At 38.4% G+C, this 20640-nt stretch overlaps 1 protein-coding gene across 1 annotated transcript; it reads left to right on the top strand.

Moving 5' to 3' along the window:
• Positions 1–1895: 1895 nt before the first annotated feature.
• Positions 1896–18044, top strand: gal3st2 (galactose-3-O-sulfotransferase 2). The gene is made up of 5 exons (XM_079886979.1): positions 1896–2105; positions 2217–2464; positions 7769–7879; positions 12090–12741; positions 14254–18044. The coding sequence occupies exons 2-5, from the start codon at positions 2391–2393 to the stop codon at positions 15385–15387; spliced, it is 1971 nt and encodes a 656-aa protein (XP_079743105.1). The 5' UTR covers positions 1896–2105; positions 2217–2390; the 3' UTR covers positions 15388–18044.
• Positions 18045–20640: the final 2596 nt, after the last annotated feature.

A 20640-nucleotide genomic window follows, 5' to 3' on the forward strand; every position in this document is an offset into this window, starting at 1 on the left:
ATAAACAACAACTGAGCAGAAGCGCTTGTCGACCGCCGCGGAGAATACGCATCTAGTGTGAACAGGCAGGCGCCGGACCGCGCGTGATTTTCCGCTCCGCGCCGTTTCCGCATCCGGTGTGAACCAGGCGTAAGACTGCAGCGCATAGCGCGTGCAATCAGGGCAACAAATTAATGGAAATCCTCCTCTAAAGAGTCCATTGCCAGCAACAGAAAGCCACCTTATGCGACACACACAGTAGACCTGTGTTGTTTACTCAGCTGAGCATAATAGCACCCAATTAATAAAAACACAATATAGGCTATTGACCCGCGTTCTGTTTTCTATCATGCGCCGTGCACGTTTGCGATGAAGTAAGATGCACGCGAACGCACCAGAGTTCGATAGAATCAATGCTGCGTTCCAGTCCAAAATTGTCATGCCCTTCACTCGCTAACTTCCCTCCGTCTCGTTCACTCGGATGTACGTCATTGCTTACGTTGCACGAGTGCCCACTACTGGCGGAAACTGCAATGGGCTGAATTGAAATGTCCTAAGGCCTAAGCCCTTGATCACTTGGAATCAGCTAGCCTATGGAGTTTATTTATTATACATTTTTTTTTCCCTTTAAGAATTTATTTAATGCAGCATCCAAATGTATATAGGCGTGTTTGGGTTGTTTTAAATTTAAAAATATATAATTAATATAGAGTTGTTTGTTGTGGTGGTTATTAGACGAGATATGTGGTGACGTCACAATCGCACTGCATTGTGGGACATATAGGTACCTGAAGTGTACATATGAAGTAGACTCGCTCCCTCTGTCAAAATCGAGGGAACGAGGGTCTGTCCATATAAACTTCCCTCGTCTACTTCACGAAGTGGAACGCACTTCAAAATGGCGGCAGGGATTCCTCCGAGGGGAAGTGCTAGGGAAGTTTGCAAGTGTGTGTCTAAAAGTGGACTGGAACGCAGCCCAAGTTGAGTGTGAAACCAGACCAACCCGCCAGGAACAATCACGCCCGGGTTCGGACCACAGCAAACGAGCCCAGTGTGAAAGCACCCTCAGAGTCAACCTACTCAGAGTTGATTGAACTAACTCAATTCAGCTGTTCTGAAACCAAAGACTCAGAATTTCCCATCTCAGAGTAAATCAACTCAGAGTTGGCTGAACCTCCTTATTGAAACAGGCCCCTGTTCTGCTCGTGTCTGTTTTTAGGTTGGTTTTCAGTCTGTTAATTGGTTTGTCTCTCCGTTTTTGTCACTATGGTTTCTAATTGATTGTTAGTTCTGTTCAGGTGTGTCTTGTTAATTAGCTCCTCAGTAGCTGTGTATTAAAGCCTTGTGGCCATGCAGTTCTTTGTCAGGTCTACATTTTGTTAAGGTAGTTGCTCTGGTCATGTTCCTGAGATTCTTTCTGTATTTATTTATTTTATATAATAATAATGAAGTTGCTGTGCTTAGATCCTGTTTCATTATATATATATATATATATATATATATGTATATGTGTGTATATATATATGTGTGTGTGTATATATATGTATATGTGTGTGTGTGTGTGTGTATATGTATATATAATTTTCTGCTAAGCATCTGGTGGAGGCAATGAAAGAAATCTGACTTTAAAATCATTGCAAGTTACTCTAAATAAAGGACAAAGATATTCAGTATACACTGTGAACCTCCACGCTTTGCTCACTTTGCAATCATCCTCCTCTTTCTTGTATGCTTTTTTTTACCTGCTGCTCCCCTGGTATTACAGTATCTTGACACAAAGATATCTTTGTGCTCCAAGCAGTCACAAAGTGCTCAGAGTCTCGGCATCAAGTTCCCTCATCAGGGAAGAACAACAAGGGCACATAGAACGGATTATACTTCTTACTCTCCTCCAATGACATCGGGGCAATCAGAAAGAAGGAGAGAGAGAGAGAGAGAGAGGAGAGACAGGTGTGCTCAGTCTGTAATGAACTCAGTATTATAGGATCACAGTAAGACAGGCATGGATTATGTCCGTTTTCATTAGTATTGACATCATTGCTTGTGTCTCAAATATAAGAACAAGACTGTGAAAGCTTTTGGGACTGTTCCTCAAACTTCAGGACGTGGTTTGTGCATTCTTCATTGTAAGGACATGTTAAAACCTACCTTTTCTGTCATAGCTGTACATTTCGCCACTTGAAGCTCTCTTTCTCTGTCACTCGCTCCCTTTTACTCTCTCTCTCTCTCACCCTCAGACCCAACCCGTCGTTAGCGGGAGGAGACTCCCACCGGTGGACCTGAGGGACGGATAGCAGTGTTTACGGATAGCTCACGAGTTCGGCGGAGCGTTTGACGACTCCGGGGGTCGGGGGTCCGAGGTCCGCTGGGGGTGGTTATCGGGTTCGTCGACTCCGGTACAGGCGAGCGACATGCTCCCTCCTCAGAGTATCGCGGGCCGAGAGCGGAGAGCATTTCACTGGAGGACCGCCTCACCATGGACCACGTAAGTGAACTCTTTAAGATTTCACAATATAGATGCTTCATTGTAAGTTTTTCCTTAGAAAGACTCGTGGTCACCATCTTCGTCGTTGTAAATAGTGAGTTTGAGTGACATTTAAACGACGGTGTCGTGTGTGAAAGCGCGACGGTATGTTCCCGCCGGATGCGCGAGCTGCGCTGGATTAATAACGGTCGCTTCTCTCCATCTCTCATGCACGAGTTTGATGAATTATTCCGGCGCGAGAAGTGTGATGCGCGCGTTCCTCCTGAAATTCCTCACCGCTTAGTTTATTGGGTTTCAACGAACCGAGTCGAGTTTCATTCGGTCTCATTCAAATAGCAATGTCAGAGAATTTTCAAATTATTTCATGCCATGGGTACTAAAAACTCGTTTAACATGTTGAATAATACGCTAGCCTACGTTTTCAAGTTGATCTAATGTAGGCTATTTAATCAGCAATAAATGTATGTATGTTTGTGAATAGCCTACAGTTTCAAAAAAACGTGTGGTATTGCAGTTCCTTCATATCAAAACCAGACTTCAGTTCTGTTATAGATTTACAGTCTATTAATTAAGCCTATGTCTGCTTGAGTGAAAACAGTTCAACTTCATTAGGTCCGACTTTACATTTAAAGGGATCATGTTACTGTTGGTTAGGTTTACAATAGCAAGTGAATTATAGCCTACACTTAAAAATTGAAAAAAAAATAGATACTTGACATGCGTTTGGAGTTTCTCAGATTCCCTCTGGAGAACATTTATAAGAAACCTTTCAAAGTGGAGGCCTATAGTTCTCTGAGCCTATATGTTTTAAATGAAACCCAATATGCTCATCATAAAATAAAGATTTTGAGGCACTTGAAACCGGTATTGACGTTCCCAGTGTACACAATACAAAAGCTGCCTGGAGGTTCAATCTCATATTAGGCTACTGTAAGTGAATTGCCAAATTACTTGGTAAACAATAAAAAAGTAACATGGAAACTGTGATCTAAAGTGTTACCTGTTTATTTATTTATGATATTTAATACTTCATTTTAGGCTAAAGCAATGCTTTAAAATAATGCATGTAAAGTCTGTTGAAGCAACAGGCTTCAACCATGTTAAGAATTTATTAAAACTGTTTGTGGTCAGTGGATGCATAATTTGATAACTTCTCTAGGGATGATTTTTGTATTTTTTTATATTCACCTCTAACTTGAATAATTATTATGGAAAACTAGTGTGCATGTGTGTTTTGTGCATATGTGACACGAGAAGAGGTTAAACTCTCTATTCCAGATGTTTCTGTATAGCCTGAGGTAACACGAGCGGTTTTGTTAAAGAGTTTTAATTTTTTCCTCATGTTTGCATGTTTTTCTGTTTCTGTCTGTGTGACCACAGCCGTCACCAAATCATTGTTATGGAGGAAGAAAAAACTAAAAAACAATGACGTGTTCTTTAGGTCAAAACATGTTGATTATATTCAGTACTATCAGCTTGTGTAAATATAAATGTTTAAAACTTAAACATACTATATAGTCTTTATATTCCAGCCATTGCTTATAAAAAGTTTTAACTATGCACTTGTTCATGAGTTCATATAATCTTTTAGAGAGATAAACAGGCTGTTCTCATTAGAGGAGTTCAAGCATGCCATACAAATTGTTTAAAGATGTTTACCTTACTTATTCATTCATCTTTTGATAAATGAAATGTGCATGTTCCTTGCAGACTTTAATTGCAAGCTCCATTTAATGCAAGTCAAGATGGTTCTTATAAATCTTTCTTCACATATTTTTGTAAGAAAATATTATGTTTAGCTTTGCAACCTTTATTGATTTATATATTAAATCCACTTTCAAACAGTATCTCAATTTGGACAACAAAATTGTATTTACTGTAAGCTAATGCATGAACCTTAATCTGGATCTCTTGTGCTTTGTATTGAAGACAACATTTTTTAAGGGCAAAGAGGTAGTTTGTCATATTTTAGAATATATAAATTAAGCTGTCAAAGTTGGTATGTTAGAAAAGCAGTCTGTTGCCTGAATGTAACTTGTGCTGCCTTTTGTGAATTGACTCGGATCTTGAAAAGTTTAGCTGGAGTTTAGAACTTCAGGACTGCTGTTTCAGCATGTGGTTTCGTTTCCTTGGTTCGAAGCAAAATATTCTTTCTCCCTCTCTTTGTGTGTGTGTGTGTGTGTGTGTGTGTGTGTGTGTGTGTGTGTGTGTGTGTGTGTGTGTGTGTGTGTGTGTGTGTGTGTGTGTGTGTTGATGAAAATGCAGTCAGTGACAGCAGCAGTCTAATTTTAACCTGGCAAATGACTGTCTGTAATTCATTTATGCTGATCTGTAACATGACTCAAACCAAGCGATTTATGCTGTGGCCAAAAAAACACACAGAAGGGGGCAAGAAGGGAGAGAAAAAGAGAAGTCCCTTATATAGCATGACAAACATTTTATGGTTAATGTAAATTTTACAGATCAAAATAGCTGACTTGTATTTAAATAGGCTATGTTAAAATGTAATTTATTCCTGAGATGCATCATTACTCAAGTCTTCAGTGTCACATGATCCTTCATAAATTGTTCTAATATGCTGATTTGATTCTCAAAACCATTTATTATTATCAATGTTGAAAACAGTTGTGCTTAATATTTTTGTGGAAACTGATAGCCTACTTTTTTTTCAGGTTTCATCGAAGAATAGACAGTTCAAAAGAACAATACATTTTTAATATTGCAGTGATATCTGTTGGGGAAGAAGTGCCACAGTGCAGACAGCAAAGAGGATAAGGAAAGGAGGATCTACTTGCAGCTATACTTTTATTTATAAACAAAGCAAAGGAAACACATGGAGTAAATTCAGGCTAAACACTTTACAGCTTCAGTAAACAGAGACAAGACCAGACAAAGAGTCCATGAGGAAATGGGAGGAGAGTCCAAGGAGGAATTAGAGGAAGAGTCTATGGTGGATTCGGCAGAAGAAGGAGAGCCATGGAGGAGACGAGGCAGGGAGCAACCCAGAGCAGAGCCATTTGGAAAATAAAGGGAATTAAAAAAAAATCCAAGCGGGGAAGAACAGACCTTCAAGTTGAAGAATGGGTTGGACACGATTCCGCACCTTCCAGCTCCACTAAAATTCTCACTGGAACGGAAATGGGGACAACTCTCGCACCTGGTCAGACTTGGTGCCAGGATTGAGCTCCAGAATGGACGTGGCCTCTGGCAGGGGGTCTGCTGCGGGAATAGGCTCTTGCTCCGTGTCTGCGGTGGGCTCAAGATCCGTGGCGAGTGTGTGTTCTAGCTATGGTTTTGTGAGGTCCACTGGAGGATTAGTGGCAGATAGGGCTTGATCGGCATGGATGGTGAGGAGTGGGCATCTTCCTGGACCTCCTCCAGTGTTATGGTCACTGTTAGCCAGAGACCCACAGCGCGTACTCGATGTAGTGGAATAACAAGCGACATTACAGTGTATTGAAAGCTATATTTTTTCCATTTATTTTATTAGATTTTTTTTTACATTCATTAGGCTTAAAAAAAAAAACTTTTAATTTAAGTGAACTTCAAACAATCCTCACATAAACCCATAATAAATGTCTTATTTACCTGTGCCCTCCCTGTCTAAAAGGTAGGAAATATACAGAAATTGAAAAAAATTATCAAACAATCTGCATTGCATAAATTATAAATTAAATATACATTAATTCTTATTAGAGCTACAAAAGTTCTATAGTCAATAGCAGTGAGTAATTTTCTATGTTGCCTTTGTTCTTTGATTAACTTTACTGACAGAGGGCCCTATTTTAACGATCTGAAACGCAAGTATCAAATGCGAAACGCAAGTAAATTTGTCGGCGGATCTCGAGCGGATCCCGATGCAAATCTAAAATGGGCTGGTCTGAAGTAGCTTCATTATTCATAGGTGTGGTTTGGGCGTAACGTGAAATAAACCAATCAGAGCATCATCTCACATTCCCTTTAAGAGCAGGCGTGCTTGTTCCATGTCGGATTGCTATTATAACGGCGGATTTGCCAGGCGCACGTCAGGAGCGGTTCACAGCCGAGGAGACCGACGTTCTCGTCAGGGCCGTAAAACACAGAGAAGTGACATTGTGGATGGAGAAACACACCCAAATTAACTTCAGTTAAACAGGCGTATAATAATTTGGGTAAATGTGTAAGCTAGATTTATGCCTATTTTTTTTTCACATCTTCATGGACACCACAATGATTTCCCTCATGTGGAATATTTTTCCTTGCAATTATGTATGATTTGCAAAAATGGCAACTGCTGCGTCTATGTAGATGAGAGAAGCAAAGTGTGTGCGCGTTGTGCACATGCTACACTATGGCCAATCATTCGCCCTTAAAATAGCATCTGAACGCACCACTGACTTTAGACTAGGTTTTTCCTGGTCTGTGGTGGAATTGTTTTCTGGAACTGCAAAATGGCACCAGGGAACGTTTGCACCGGAACACGCCTCATCTTTTCACTGAACCGCCCACGGGAGCGCAAGTTCATTCCCTAATTTACCGACGTGTGTCTGTCGAGGGAAAAGTCAAAATAGGAATGATACATGCGTCGGTGTACAAAGTCAATTGCGCTGGGTGCAAGATAGGGCCCAGACAGAAAGTGGCTGCTGTCACTTTAAGATCTGACACTGCTGACAGACGTGGATCTCATCTCTTTTTCTCAAAACTCTTTACGTTCATTAACTCTTTACGACTTTAACTCTTTTAATACAGCTCTTATGTTATAAGGATACTCGACAAAACGTACATTTTGGCATAAGTGTGTTTTATTGTTCGTTCAAGCGCACGATACTGCCGCACGTGTGTGTGTGTGTGTGTGTGTGTGTGTGTGTGTCAGGACATTCACAGACAGCGCAGTTTTTTTTTTTCTCATCACGCTTGAATGGTTTAAAAGCATTTGCATGAACAAGAGCGTGATCATATAGCTAATGTAATGCTAGCCAATATATGAGAGAGAGAGAGAGAGAGAGACCATTACCCATAGTAGTATGGTACACTTTGAAACTCCTTTGTCACTATCTCTTGAGATAAAGGGCATATTCAAAGGCGCAGTTGTTATATTATTGCGATGCCTTTACAATGTTTGCTTCACTGACCACAGTGGTTAGATATTCTACTACCCAACTCTTTTCAAATGTTCTCTCATTCTGCTTAAATTCTCACATTTACAGAACTTATCGTCTGTTCAGCTAATCTGTATATGTATGTATCGAACTTACATTCACTGTTTCTTTGTTGTATTTTGTTGTTGTTTATTAACCTGTGGTTCTTTCTGAACTGTGTTTACAGGTGTGTGAGAGTAGCGTGCTGCAGTCGCCTGCGGTTTATGTGGTTCACTCTGATGGTCCTGACTGTCCTCTGCGTGGCGCTGCAGATGCTGGGAGTGGTCCGACAGGCCAGGTTAAGCAAGTTTTAAAATTCATGCGTCTACATGAATCCAGAGACATTTGAAAACTGCTTTTTTGTTTCAAAACACTCTCCTCGTCCACACTGAAACATCGAAAAACGCTTTAATCACCTTACTGCACATGTGTAAAATATATTAAAAGCTCACTGAGATATCATTTTATTACAAAAATATCCCACCACTTAATGGTTTATCAATGTCACACTCAAAATCGCTATTCCATGTATGGTCTAATAATACTAATAAATAATAATAAACTTCATTTAAATAGCAATTGTAAAGCTACATGGCACAAAGTGCTTTACAAAAGGTAAAATAGACATGGAGCTTTACAAAAAATACAGTCAAGTAAATGGACATGAAGAGTTTTACAAATTATAAAAACAGGCCTACATAATAAAACACACAAAAATACTTCACAAAGTAATAAAAGTCTATACAAATACATTTTTTAATGAAATTATTTAAAGAATTATTATTGTTATTTTTTATTATTTAATTTTTTTAACAGACACAGATTCCGCAAGTCTAATATCCACTGGCAGGCTATTCCATAATATTGCAGCCTTCACTGCAAAGGCTCTGACACATTTTGTTCTGTATCTGGATCTTGGAACAGTCAACAAACAATGACTAGAAGATCTGAGATATCATCTCAGTTACGTATGTAACGAGGGAACGCAGACGTAGTCGACCTGTCGACTGATCGGGATCATGCTTAGGGAGCCTGTCTGACATCTTCGAGTATTGATAACATGAGCCAATGCACACATTGGCGTGCAAGCTTTGCATCCATGCTCCGCCCCGCAGCATGGGTATAAATACGGAAGTGGATGCACGCACCACTTGTTTTTCACTGAGGAGCCGAGCGGAGACCGGAGTCAGCAGTGGTCCAGCAATAGTTGCGACGGGACTACGTCTCCATTCCCTCCTTCAGGGAACGAGGGTTACATACGTAACTGAGACGTTCCCTTTCAGTTGCTCACGTTCGACGTAGTCGACGTTACGACTGATTGGGATCCCTACTAAAATGTCACTAGTGCTGAATCATATAGCCGAGTCTGCTGGTACGGAGGAGCCAGCTGGATCGTTTGGGAGCACTTTCTAGGCTATTACGAACTGGCCCAGGGGGACCAACAGTACCTACAGACGTACCCGGTGTGAGGCAGTGAGGTAGAGGACAGGGACCCGGCTTGGAAGGCCCAAAGGCGGCCCAAAGCGGGGTGTGTAATACAACACTTACCTGCGAAATAGGGGAGTCCAGTAACTGAACCTTGTCCGCATCCCCCATATCGGCCAGAGATGACGCTCCTGGACCACTAAGGTGGAGATCGCCAGACCGATCGCACAAGCCGCAACGGCCGTATCCTGGAGGGCCAGGTCGGTTGCGGTGTGGTCGGTTGTGGAGTGGAGCTCACCTATGAGTGCATGGTCTGGGCTACCGTCAGCATTTCGTTTTTGGCCTGGTAGACCTGTAGCAACGCCATGGCATGCAAAGAGGAAGTGGCTTGCCCACAGGCTTTGTAAGCTCTGCCCGTAAGATCGGACGAGAACTCACAGGCCTTAGTCAAGTCAAGTCATCTTCATTTATATAGCGCTTTTAACAATGTAGATTGTTCCAAAGCAGCTTTACATTTGATAATAGGAAATTAAAGTAAAGTGTTTTGGCTTTATTGCAGCTCTAGAATAAAGTTATTGTCCAGCTAAAGTTAGTTTGATTGATTCACTTCCGTCGCAACGATCATTAGTTATTAACTTAGGGGCCGCTAACACAACACCGTTTTAACAGAAAACTCTTAAGTTCCTTCATCAGATCTGGATACAGCCTGGATCCAGCAGACTGCGGTAAACCTTGGCATAAACAGACTAATGTTAGGTTAGCATTCTTCTTATGATGTAACAAGTACATCAGGATTTATGGGAAGTGTTCCCAGTTCCGGCTGACCTAATCTATGCAGCCTAACATTGAATTATAAAAGTCTATAATGTGTTATGTGTATGCTAGGTCAAAGTGATGTGTTTTAGTCTAGCTTTTAACTGACAGAGCGTGTCTGCTTCCCGGACAATGTTAGGAAGACTGTTCCAAAGTTTTGGTGCTAAATAGGAAAAGGATCTACCACCAGCAGTTGATTTTGATATTCTAGGTATTATCAACTGGCCGGAATTTTGAGATCGCAATAGACGTGAAGGACTATAATGCATTAAAGGAGAACTCCGGTCAATTTTAACATTGAGCTCATTTTTTTGTACATTTGGAGTGCTGTCAATACAGAGAACAACGACAAAAATCGGTGTTGCCTACACCGAGTTATTCTATTTTTAAAATTTGCACCCTGTTGACTTCAATGGGGCAAGTTTTAAACCTGCTTTTAGCCTCTTAACATCCTTGATGTGTCATTACAAGTGCACAGAAAATGTGAGTGATTCCTTCAGAGTGAACACAAGTGAATCTGACTGCAGTAGATGTGAAAGATATGTATAAAAATGATGTTATTTAAGCCAGCGCAAATACCTGTGTTTACATCCTGTTTTCGGTTGAAGTCCAAAGTAGTCGATTGCCGAGTTCACGCGCATAGGTTTAGTTACCTATGATCACGCGCGTGAACTCGGCAATCGATTGTTCAACACATTGACCCAAAGGAGTACTTGACACCCCTATGTTAGTGACCTTATCCACAAAAAAATGACAAAAACGAGTTAATCTATTGGACAATAAGCAGCATTTGGCAGCGGGTTAAGCAAATTATTGCTTTTATGGTAGTTAGTAGTTAAAATGTACTAAAATACTCTTTAAATGCTCAAAATGAGCAAGAAGTTTTGTTGATTTCCATGCACGTTCTGACTTACTGCACTCTCTCCTTAAATTACGAATATCATCATTCATCCAAGGTATTTGATTTCCTACTGACCTTTTCTTTAATTTGACTGGAGTCTAATATTGAAGAACATAAATAAGAAGCCATAGAAACATTCACATTCACTATTGAGTCTGCAATAATCACAATATCTCTTGGCCTAGTAGAGTCACTATTTGAAGAGGAAGAATTTAAAAGCGGTGTTGATAAACTTAAACATCTACTCTAGGACGATTACTGGTGGAAGAAACCGGTTGTGGTGGTGATGGAGGCTTCCTTCTATTTTTCCTTGTTCAAACTGTGGTGACGCTGCATTCAAATGTATCCGTTGATTGAACACACCATCTTTAGGATCTACTGAATCCACCGGCATTTCTCCGACAAGCCTCAGGCAGTTTCTCTTTCTCTCTAGCAAATGAGTCTAATATTGAAGAACATAAATAATTAAGAAGCCATAAAAACACCTCACCATTGAGTCTCCAATAATCAAAATGTGTCTGGGCCTAGTAGAGTCATTATTAGAAGAGGAAGAATTTAAAAACGGCATTGATAGACTCAAACATTTACTCAGGCAGTTTCTTTCTCTCCAGCAGATTGGACTGCCTCTTTAACAACTCGTGAATTTGATTTTTTAGTTGCTTCAACTCAACCACAATTTCTTTATATTCCGAAGCAACAACTCCTGTACAGTTGGCATTCACCGTGAGGGCTTTATTAGGCATCGATCACTCAAGCTCTCTGCTGTCTTGAGACGCCAACATAATCGCAATTATGTTGTAATAATTGTAATATGCAATTGCCCTCATGTTTTGCTGCAGGACAGCAATTTTCTGTCATTTTTGCAGGAATGTAATATGAAGATTGTACTAAACAATGAAAATGGATAGCAGGCACAAAATGCTGGTATAACTATAGATATATATGGCTACAATCTGCGTCACATGATTAAACATGCGTCTACGTTTTCTAATATGTTTTCATTTTCAAATTTTCACTGTCCACACTAATGCAAAACTGTACTGTAGAACTGTATTTCATACTGTATTTAACAACTTGAGAGAGCATCTTCAAAAAGCTCCATTACATAGGACAAAAACAATGTCTCAATGTGGATGGAAGGCCAAAATATTCAGAAAAAGATGCATTTTTAAATGCATCTGGTTTGATGTAGCCTTATGTATAGCAAATTATAAACATAGAGGGAGACTTTTTAGATCAGATTTAACAGCTTGCATTGGATGATATTTCCATTAAAAAGGCAATATATAGGACATGAAATATTGCTGAATTGTGTAGGTTCCATTAAGGTCAATATCTAAAATGTACTGTCTCTTTCGCTCTCGTTTAGGAGTTCCAAGGTTTTGAAACTTGTGAGTGAACAGCTGGTCAGGATGCCTACAGAGATCCATAGACCCGTGAAACGCATAGACTGGGAAAATCTAGGAAACCTTTGGTCCGTCTCAGCAGCCATTGTTGAGGAACCAGTCGACCAGCATTCTTTCATACAGAGAAGAGGCGAGAGTGTAAACCCTCATTTAGAAGAGGAAAGGGACCAAGTCTTGGAGGTTGCAAGAAAAAAGCTTACCAGCATTACCAAAGAAGTTCCACCAATAGAGCTGAACAAACTCTTGCTTGACCAAGAAGTTGCTAAACAATTTCAGCACCAGCCATTTATCGACAAAAATGACCCTGAAATTCAAAAACCACCACGCTCTGATAACGATACTGATAAATCTACATTAAATTCAGAAGCTGTCACGTGTCAACCCAAAAACCACATTGTCTTCCTCAAGACGCACAAGACTGCCAGCAGCACCATATTGAACATTCTCTATCGTTACGGGGACAGCCATAACTTGACGTTTGCCTTGCCGATGAACATGCACAGCCAGTTATTTTACCCAACATTCTTTGCAGCACACTTTGTGGAGGGTGTCAGGACTCGCAGCGTGAAAGAGTTCAACATCCTGTGCAATCATATGAGATTCAGCTCACACGAGGTCAGTCTGAGAGCACATTACTTCTAAGAGAGAGATGTACCAAAGCATGCACCCTAAAGTTGTTGTGGGATTAGATGAATAAAAGAATGATTCATGATGTTAAAAGTGAAGGGTTTGAATAGAAGCCCTAAAATGCTGTGGATTGTAAAAAAAAAAAAAAAAAAAAAAAAAAAAAAATCATAATATAATATAAATATGGAATAATAAATAAGGAGAATGTAATCATTACTTTTTATTATGAGTCTGCTTTGTGCAACACAAGGCAAAAAATATGCAATGCATATGGGCACTGTTTTTGATTCAATAAAGCATTATGTGAGATTTTAACGGACTGATGCAAGAGAGCAGATGGTAATGCCTTTTTTTATGTCACTTTTTATTTATTATTCTGTATTTATAATGTTATATTGATTTGGCCTTATATTTAATTGGTTAACCCTCTGGTACTGTTCACTTGTCGGTCAAAAATTATATGTATGTATGCAGTAGTTATAATCCATTTATTCACTTTTTAAGCATGGACCTGAAAATGAAATTTCCAACTTAAACTGTCATAAATCTTGAATGCTTTGGGGCACAGACTTAAGTTTGGTCTCTTTTTAAAGATGACATTTGTCAGATTATTGCTTATAATTATTGCAGATTATTCATTTAAAAAAGTGAACTTGAAAAAAAGTTATTACATTTTACATTTATTATGAAAAAAAAAAAAAAAAAATTTTCAATGTTTATATGAAATACATATTTTACAAAACACGCTTACTCTAAAACTGAGAAAATCAAAGCCATAAATCTAAACAAGCTGTGTTCCAAAATTGAGGTTGATGTCTCCAAAAATATAGTTCAGTAAGAATTTGTTTGGGCGCAGTACGAAACGTTTCCAAAAAATTAAATTAATCTCCCATTCTTTTCCAATGCGGTCATTTTTGACTGTGAACAATACAAGAGTGACTCTCTTTCTGGACCATTTAACCTTTTCAAGTCATGTCCATGATTCATTTTTTGTGTTAAACTTACCTTTACCAAGTTTCATACCACTCAGATGAAGTAAAAAATTATTTTTAAAAAATATTTACAGCACCAGAGGGTTAAGCATTTACCATTAAACACATTTGAGGTGAAGAAGTTCGCAGTTTTGTCAAGACTCTGTGTTGTGAATGCAATCCTGAATCTGGGTAGACAACTTGGCAAGCACATAAATCAATTTGAACCAACTGACTATTTTAATTGTCAAGAGGAAGACAAATCACCCAGTGCTAGATCGATGTAGGCAGGTGCAGATCCGAATGATTTAGACTTTTAGAGGACATTTGCACTGATTGCATTTTGTGATGGAACTTCAGTTAAGCGGGATATGTTTATCTGTCTTTGACAAAGCGCAAGAGGTCAAAATTCAAATTGTACATTTATTATTTGTAAGTTAGTCATAAACAGTGTTGGAAATCTAAAAAAAGATTTTATTCATCTCTTTTATTCAAGCTCATATTGTCTTTATATCTTTCTGACTTTCAGGTGAGGAAGTTGATGCCTAAGGACACATTCTACTTCTCCATTCTTCGGAATCCGGTGGCGATGATGGAATCCCTGTTTGTTTACTACAAAGCGATCCCGGCATTCCGTGTTGTCAAAAGCCTTGAGGAGTTCCTGATCCAGGGTGGGCGGAGCTACAACACCTCTGTGCCTAATAACCACTATGCACGTAACATTTTGACCTTTGACTTCGGTCTGGATAATACAGCGCCCGAGGAGGACACCGATCTGGACAGGCGTAGCGCCGAGGTCATCGCTGCCGTGGAACGCGACTTTCCGCTGATCCTCATCTCGGAGTATTTCGATGAATCACTGGTGCTTCTAAAACACGCCCTCTGCTGGTCACTGGATGATATTTCGTCTTTCCGCCTCAACAGTCGCAGTGAACGCTCTCGCCGACCCTTAAGTGCAGAGACCGCAGAGCGGATAAAACAGTGGAATTCACTAGACTGGCGATTGTACCAGCACTTTAATGCCACTTTCTGGAAACGCATAGACTCCACACTCGGACGGACGAAGCTCCAACAGGAAGTAGAGCTTCTGAGGGCAAAGAGAAAGAAGCTTGAGCAAATGTGTTTACAGGAAGGAGGGGCAGTTGATCCTGCGCAGGTCAAGGACTCCTCATTAAAGCCGTTTCAATATGGTGCAGCAGTTATTCAAGGTTATAACCTCCGACTGGGGTTAAATAATGACACTTTTCGGCTTTGTCAGAGGTTGATTACACCTGAACTGCAGTACACATCAGCCTTGTACACCAAACAGTTCCCTCAGCTGGCGGCCGCTCGTGTCGCTGCCGCAAAAAAGATTGCGGCCTCCAGAAACGTTGCAACGCACAGAGCTGTGAAGCGCAATATTGAGACAAATGTGCACATAGCGGTGACAAACAATACCTCACATATCAATACAAATACAGCCATTTCAGATGAACATAGCTTACACGTTTTGGCTAATTCTGTTGTTCATAGTGAGAGACAAGACAGTTTGGAAGTACACAGTGTAACCAAACATCATAACAGTAAAGAAATAAAAGGAAATTCGGATAAAAATACCACGCAGAAACACGTTAAGAACTCAAACATACATAAGGAACCACAAGAATCTGCTTCGTTGAGATGAATTACTTAATGAGAAAGTATTGGTTAACTCAAAGGAGCAGTCAGAAATGAAGATGTTAAACGGAGATTTCGCAGGCAAAAAAAGTCTGTTGTCTATGGTTATTAGTGTAGCGATGTCTGAAGCACAGCTCACACAGAAGTCACTTTTAAACCGAGCAGCTTTCTGTCCGTCAACGTTGAAGAATTCTGTGTTTTCGGCCTCACTGAGTCCACTCCTGACCAGTTGAAATTACTAGATTTAAATGACGCAAAATATCTCAGAGTAACGGTCAGTGCCGGTGCAATCGCACTGGTTGCTTCACCCTAAGGACGGTCATGGTAACAGTAATGTGGTCACACTTTACAAACAGATCAGTTTAGTCTAGCGCTTGAACGAAAGCTCCAGTTCTTTTGATGAATTGATCAAAAAGTCAAGTTTGAAAAATTGTTCATTGACTTGAATCAACTTGCTACATTTCAAGTTATCATTACTTTCAGTGTCCGTATTGAAATGAAGCAAGGTCTGCGTCAGTATCGTTAATGACTGATTGTCCACATGGCAATGTTAAATATCTATGTATTGATTCAAATATTGTTTCTGCATATGAATGACATCCATCGATGTATTTATGCTTTCCCTCCAGCAAAACCATACCTGATACTTGATCATTTTGGTTCTTAAAATATCACAGGATATGATTATATGCTGTGAGACAATAATAAAAGTGTGAATCACTGTTTTAGAAGACAAAGTAAGTCTTGTTTCCCTTGATTGCACTTTCTGTTCTGATGAAAATCTAATTTTTGTGCTGAAAATCACTTTCCATTTTAGACTGGTTTATAGAGCTTTTTCAGCTGTTTTATGTGTTTTGCAAAATGCAAAACTTTCTGTACCACACTGGCTAAATATGACTTTGCTATTTCTCTAAAACCAAAGGTTCAGGTTTCCAATATGAGTCAGAAGATTATATAAGATGGATAAAGTATGTGTTTGGCCTTTTGCAAAAGCATAAATCCAGTTGAACTAGGTTTTTGTTACAGCACTAATTGGGAATTGAACTGTTACAGCAGTGTTGTAAATAACGTGGAATATATTACATAAGATTTCTAAATCCAGCTATTTCTTTTTGTACCATGTGGCTTTTCAAATTGATTTGTTGTTAAATATGGAAATATGTCTCTGACAGTTTCAGACGCATGAATCAGAGCCTAATGCAAAATACATCGAACGAATCTCAATTTTTTTTGTGCTATTTCCAGTGACCTTCTGTCTCAGAAATACAGAGGCCTCTAAAAGTATTTTGACACTAAGGACACTAACTTAAAAATTCATGAGTTTGTCAGTGCTGTGGCATATTGTGCACATGCTGTCGGCTTTGAGTCTGACCTGAGTCATGTCCTGATCCTATTTTCCCTGTCTCTCACTCTCCAGTCTGCATTTTACTGTTACTATAAAGATGCTTTTGGGTAATGGAAAGGTTCCATGGATGTAAAAGGTTCTTTGTGGAACCATATTCCAATAAAGAACCTTCATTTGTAAGAGTGCATTATGTGACCACATGTAGTTCATCACGATAACCATGAACATGATCCAAGTCTAAAAGTCCAAATACTTGTTTTTATTTTGTCTTAATCTATTATGTCATTAAAAACCCAAAGGCCCATTTACATCTAGAACAATAACTATAAAGATGATGACAAAGATATTGGTCTAAAAAGTCCAAAACACATCGATAACGGCAAATGTCGTTGGAATCGCTTTCAGAATGACTTTTCCCGCCCAGAAGATGAACGATAAAACATTGACAGCTAATCAAAATCCATCCAGCTTTAAGAGCTCAAGCATTTAAAGCGGCAGACGACAAAACTGCAGCACGCGTTTAGAATATACAGGACGATATTGTGTGCTACTAATATAGTTATCTTTATAGTTATCGTTCTTGGTTTTAAGAGGCCTTAAAGGAACAGTTCACCCAAAAATGATCGCCCTCACGTTGTTCCAAACCTGTATGAATTTCTTTGTTCTGTTGAGCACAAAAGAAGATATTTTGAAGAATGTTGGTAATCAGATGGTTGATGATGGCCATTGAATGCATAGTAGGAAAAAATGATGACAAAACTTTAATTTTTGGGTGAGCTATCACTTTAACAAGTGTCGTTTCATACATGGTTTGCTTGAAAAGTGAACATTGTCTATCTTCCTTTAAAATAGACTGTGCTTGGTTTGGCTTTTTATTATTTAACACAATGACTCTAATTAAGTGTGTTGTAAGTGTCCAAATGCTGTATTTAACGGAGCATCTGTTCCTCACAAGTGGAACCCTAATTAATGTAAATGTTCTGTATTATGATGGATTTAATAGAATAACCATCTACAAGACCAGCCTGGAAACATAAGACATCATTGAGGCCAATTTGAATGAAGAAAGTAGACTGATGCTAAGGGCTAATGCCTAAGTTTCACCAGCCTTACTGAGACTCTGAAGGACACGGACCTGGATCATTATACCAGAATGACTTACCAGCCTTCACGAAAGATCATTTGAACCAGCTTTAATCTCAAAGCCTGCTTTAATGTTTGGAAGCAATATACTTTAAATGTACAGCAACTTATTTCAAATCTCTGAAAGCTATATTTGCAACTGTTTCTTATTTATTAATAAAAGATGATTCTCTGATGATGGTTGTCTTTGTATATTATCTATTTTTTATGTTTTCATCAAATACAAAACAAGTATAAACTCTGCTTTTTGCCCTGAGGTCACATATTTTATAGAGGAATGAGTTTTGTGGCGCAAATAAGAATTAAACCCGCAGCCTTGTTGTGTTTGAAGATAAACTTTCACTAAGATGTTTTTCATTGATGTATTTGGATAGACATGAAATACTTTTTAATAACGAGCTTGGATTTTAGAATAGATCTGAGTTTCCTGAGTTTCACCCGTTATAAAAAAAAAAAAGTCAGCATGTGGCCAAATGTCTCAACAGAACATTAAACAAGTAAAAACAACCTAAAAATATCTGCTACATGAAAACCAGTGATCGTGGAGGCAGCTGTTTTCAGAAGTAACAAAATCACCAAATTTAAGTTCACTTCTCATGCTTCACATTTCCTGCTTACGAGTGTCTTTTCTGTATTATTATGTGCGTGCGTAGAAGTTACTATGAAATATTTTAATATTAAATATATTAATAATGAACAATAGTTAATATTAATCATTAATTAGTCCATGTGATTGTGAATAAGTCCTTGCTCTTTAGACTGTCCACACAGCTTACAAATCTCATTAAATGAAAAACAAATACAAATTTACAAATAACAATGTTATCTAAAAATATTATTATTATATACATGATAAAAAAGGTAAAGAAATATTTTAATATTAATCATCAATTAATCCATGCACTTTAGACACAACTTGCAAATCTCTTTATATAATAAAAACACACAGATACAAATTTACAACAACAGCAATAATAATAGGTGCTAATAAATAATTATAATATATCTAATAAATTATATATAGGCCTTCACTAACATATTGTTATTATTATTTTACTGTATACATGATAAAATAAATCTGTATTCCATCTGTTCAATAACTATGCATCAAAAAGATGAAACTACTTTTATTTTGTGTTTGTTTTTCGTGGCGATTGTCGCCCTCTTGTGGAGACATTTGAAGGTAGGCTACTTTACCGCGATGAACTGGAGCTGGAGATAGGCTACTGCTTCTCTCTAAACAACACAGCAGCTGTGGTTGTCTTTTCAGGTTTGCATCTGCAGGTCCAGGGGAGATGAATCAATCGGACTTGTGTTGGTGAGTACCAGATGTTACATGGCTGCTCAGCACAAAGTGAAATTAGCTGTGCAAAAAGTAGCCTATGCTAGTTACCACAAAACTTAGTATGATGAAAACCAGACATTCAGGCAAATTAGGGTCTAAAGAGAATTTACTGTGTTGTTTTTACCTGCTTTAACAACCATTTATTGATTCTGTTTTTTTAATATTTAAGTTTGATTAGGAAAATGGTGTTTAAACGTGGTGTGACCATGTGTAAATGCCAACTTTCTGTAACCTGCGTCGCGGCGACAGTGCAACCCTCACTTACAAACAGCGAAATATGCAAATGAGCGTGAAGTGCACCGCTTCAAAATTTGGACCAGTGACCAGATTCGCTCAAGAGACTGCGTCAACAGCAAGGGGAGAAAGAATTTGTGACAAACACTCTTTGGTTAGAAAAATTTAGTATGATGTATTTAAGGAATTTTAAATAATAAAGCAGTGAAATTTAAAACATCACATCACACAGGAGGGAAAGAAAAAAAAAAAATCTAATATATAATGACCAGGAGAACAGCAAGGATTTGCCGTGGAACAAATAAATGTAACCTTAATATAACCCTAATTTATATTTCCTATTTAGTTCATAATAATTATTGTTTCTCTTTTTTATGACCTATTTAGTTTCAAGCTAATACATTTAATTTACCCTTATTCTATTAATATATATCTATAATTTATTTGTTTACCTATTTATTCAATTTGTTTCTAATTGGCTTATTTAAGGATTATATAAGCCATATATATCACACTTTCTGCCAAATCATTTAAAATGAATGAGGCAATTGACAGTCCTCCAAAAATGTAAGCTTTCAAAAAATGTTGTCATTTTGCCACCTCAATTTTTATGATGACAGTGATGGACACCACCAAATTACCGTAATTATTTTATTGTAATGTTAATGATAGAAGCAAAGGTGGCAGGAAAATGTGGTAAAAATTATTTTAAAAAGTTGTTTAGTTTGTTTTTATATTTATAATGTAATATGTCTATTTCAGACAGCATTTTTTACAAGCCTCATGTTTAAACTTTTACTCACTTTCATAAAATGTGAAATTCTTTCATGTGTCTGTTTTTGATCTTTCTACAATTGCTACAGAAGGAAATAACTGATTATGCATAAAAAAAGATCGTGAGCGTGAAGCTGATGTAATGATCATAATGCCGCAGGATGTTGTGGAACGTAAATTGCTTTCTAAGTTGACAGACAGGTGTTGAAAATATCTTGATCCTTTGAGGTGTTGCATTTGGAGGAATGTTACCTGATGTAATTTTTGACTTTATTTGCACTGGAGATTTTTTGTGATGGAATCTGGTGTGCCTGGAGAAAGAAATGAAATATTGAGGATCAAGTAAAAAAGAAAAAGAAAAGAATATAAAGTAGGAAGGGGTTTAAGAGACGTATTTGAAAAGGTAGCGAGATTTTTTT

This window comes from Squalius cephalus (genome assembly GCF_949319135.1).
Source record: "Squalius cephalus genome assembly, chromosome: 11".
NCBI lineage: Eukaryota > Metazoa > Chordata > Actinopteri > Cypriniformes > Leuciscidae > Squalius > Squalius cephalus.

Bases quoted from the DNA above. Each gene is read 5' to 3' on its own strand.
- gal3st2 (XM_079886979.1), top strand. From the start codon at position 2,391: ATGCTCCCTCCTCAGAGTATCGCGGGCCGAGAGCGGAGAGCATTTCAC. The intron at 2,465-7,768 runs GTAAGTGAACTC...CTGTGTTTACAG, and splicing joins ACCGCCTCACCATGGACCAC to GTGTGTGAGAGTAGCGTGCT. The intron at 12,742-14,253 runs GTCAGTCTGAGA...TCTGACTTTCAG, and splicing joins TGAGATTCAGCTCACACGAG to GTGAGGAAGTTGATGCCTAA.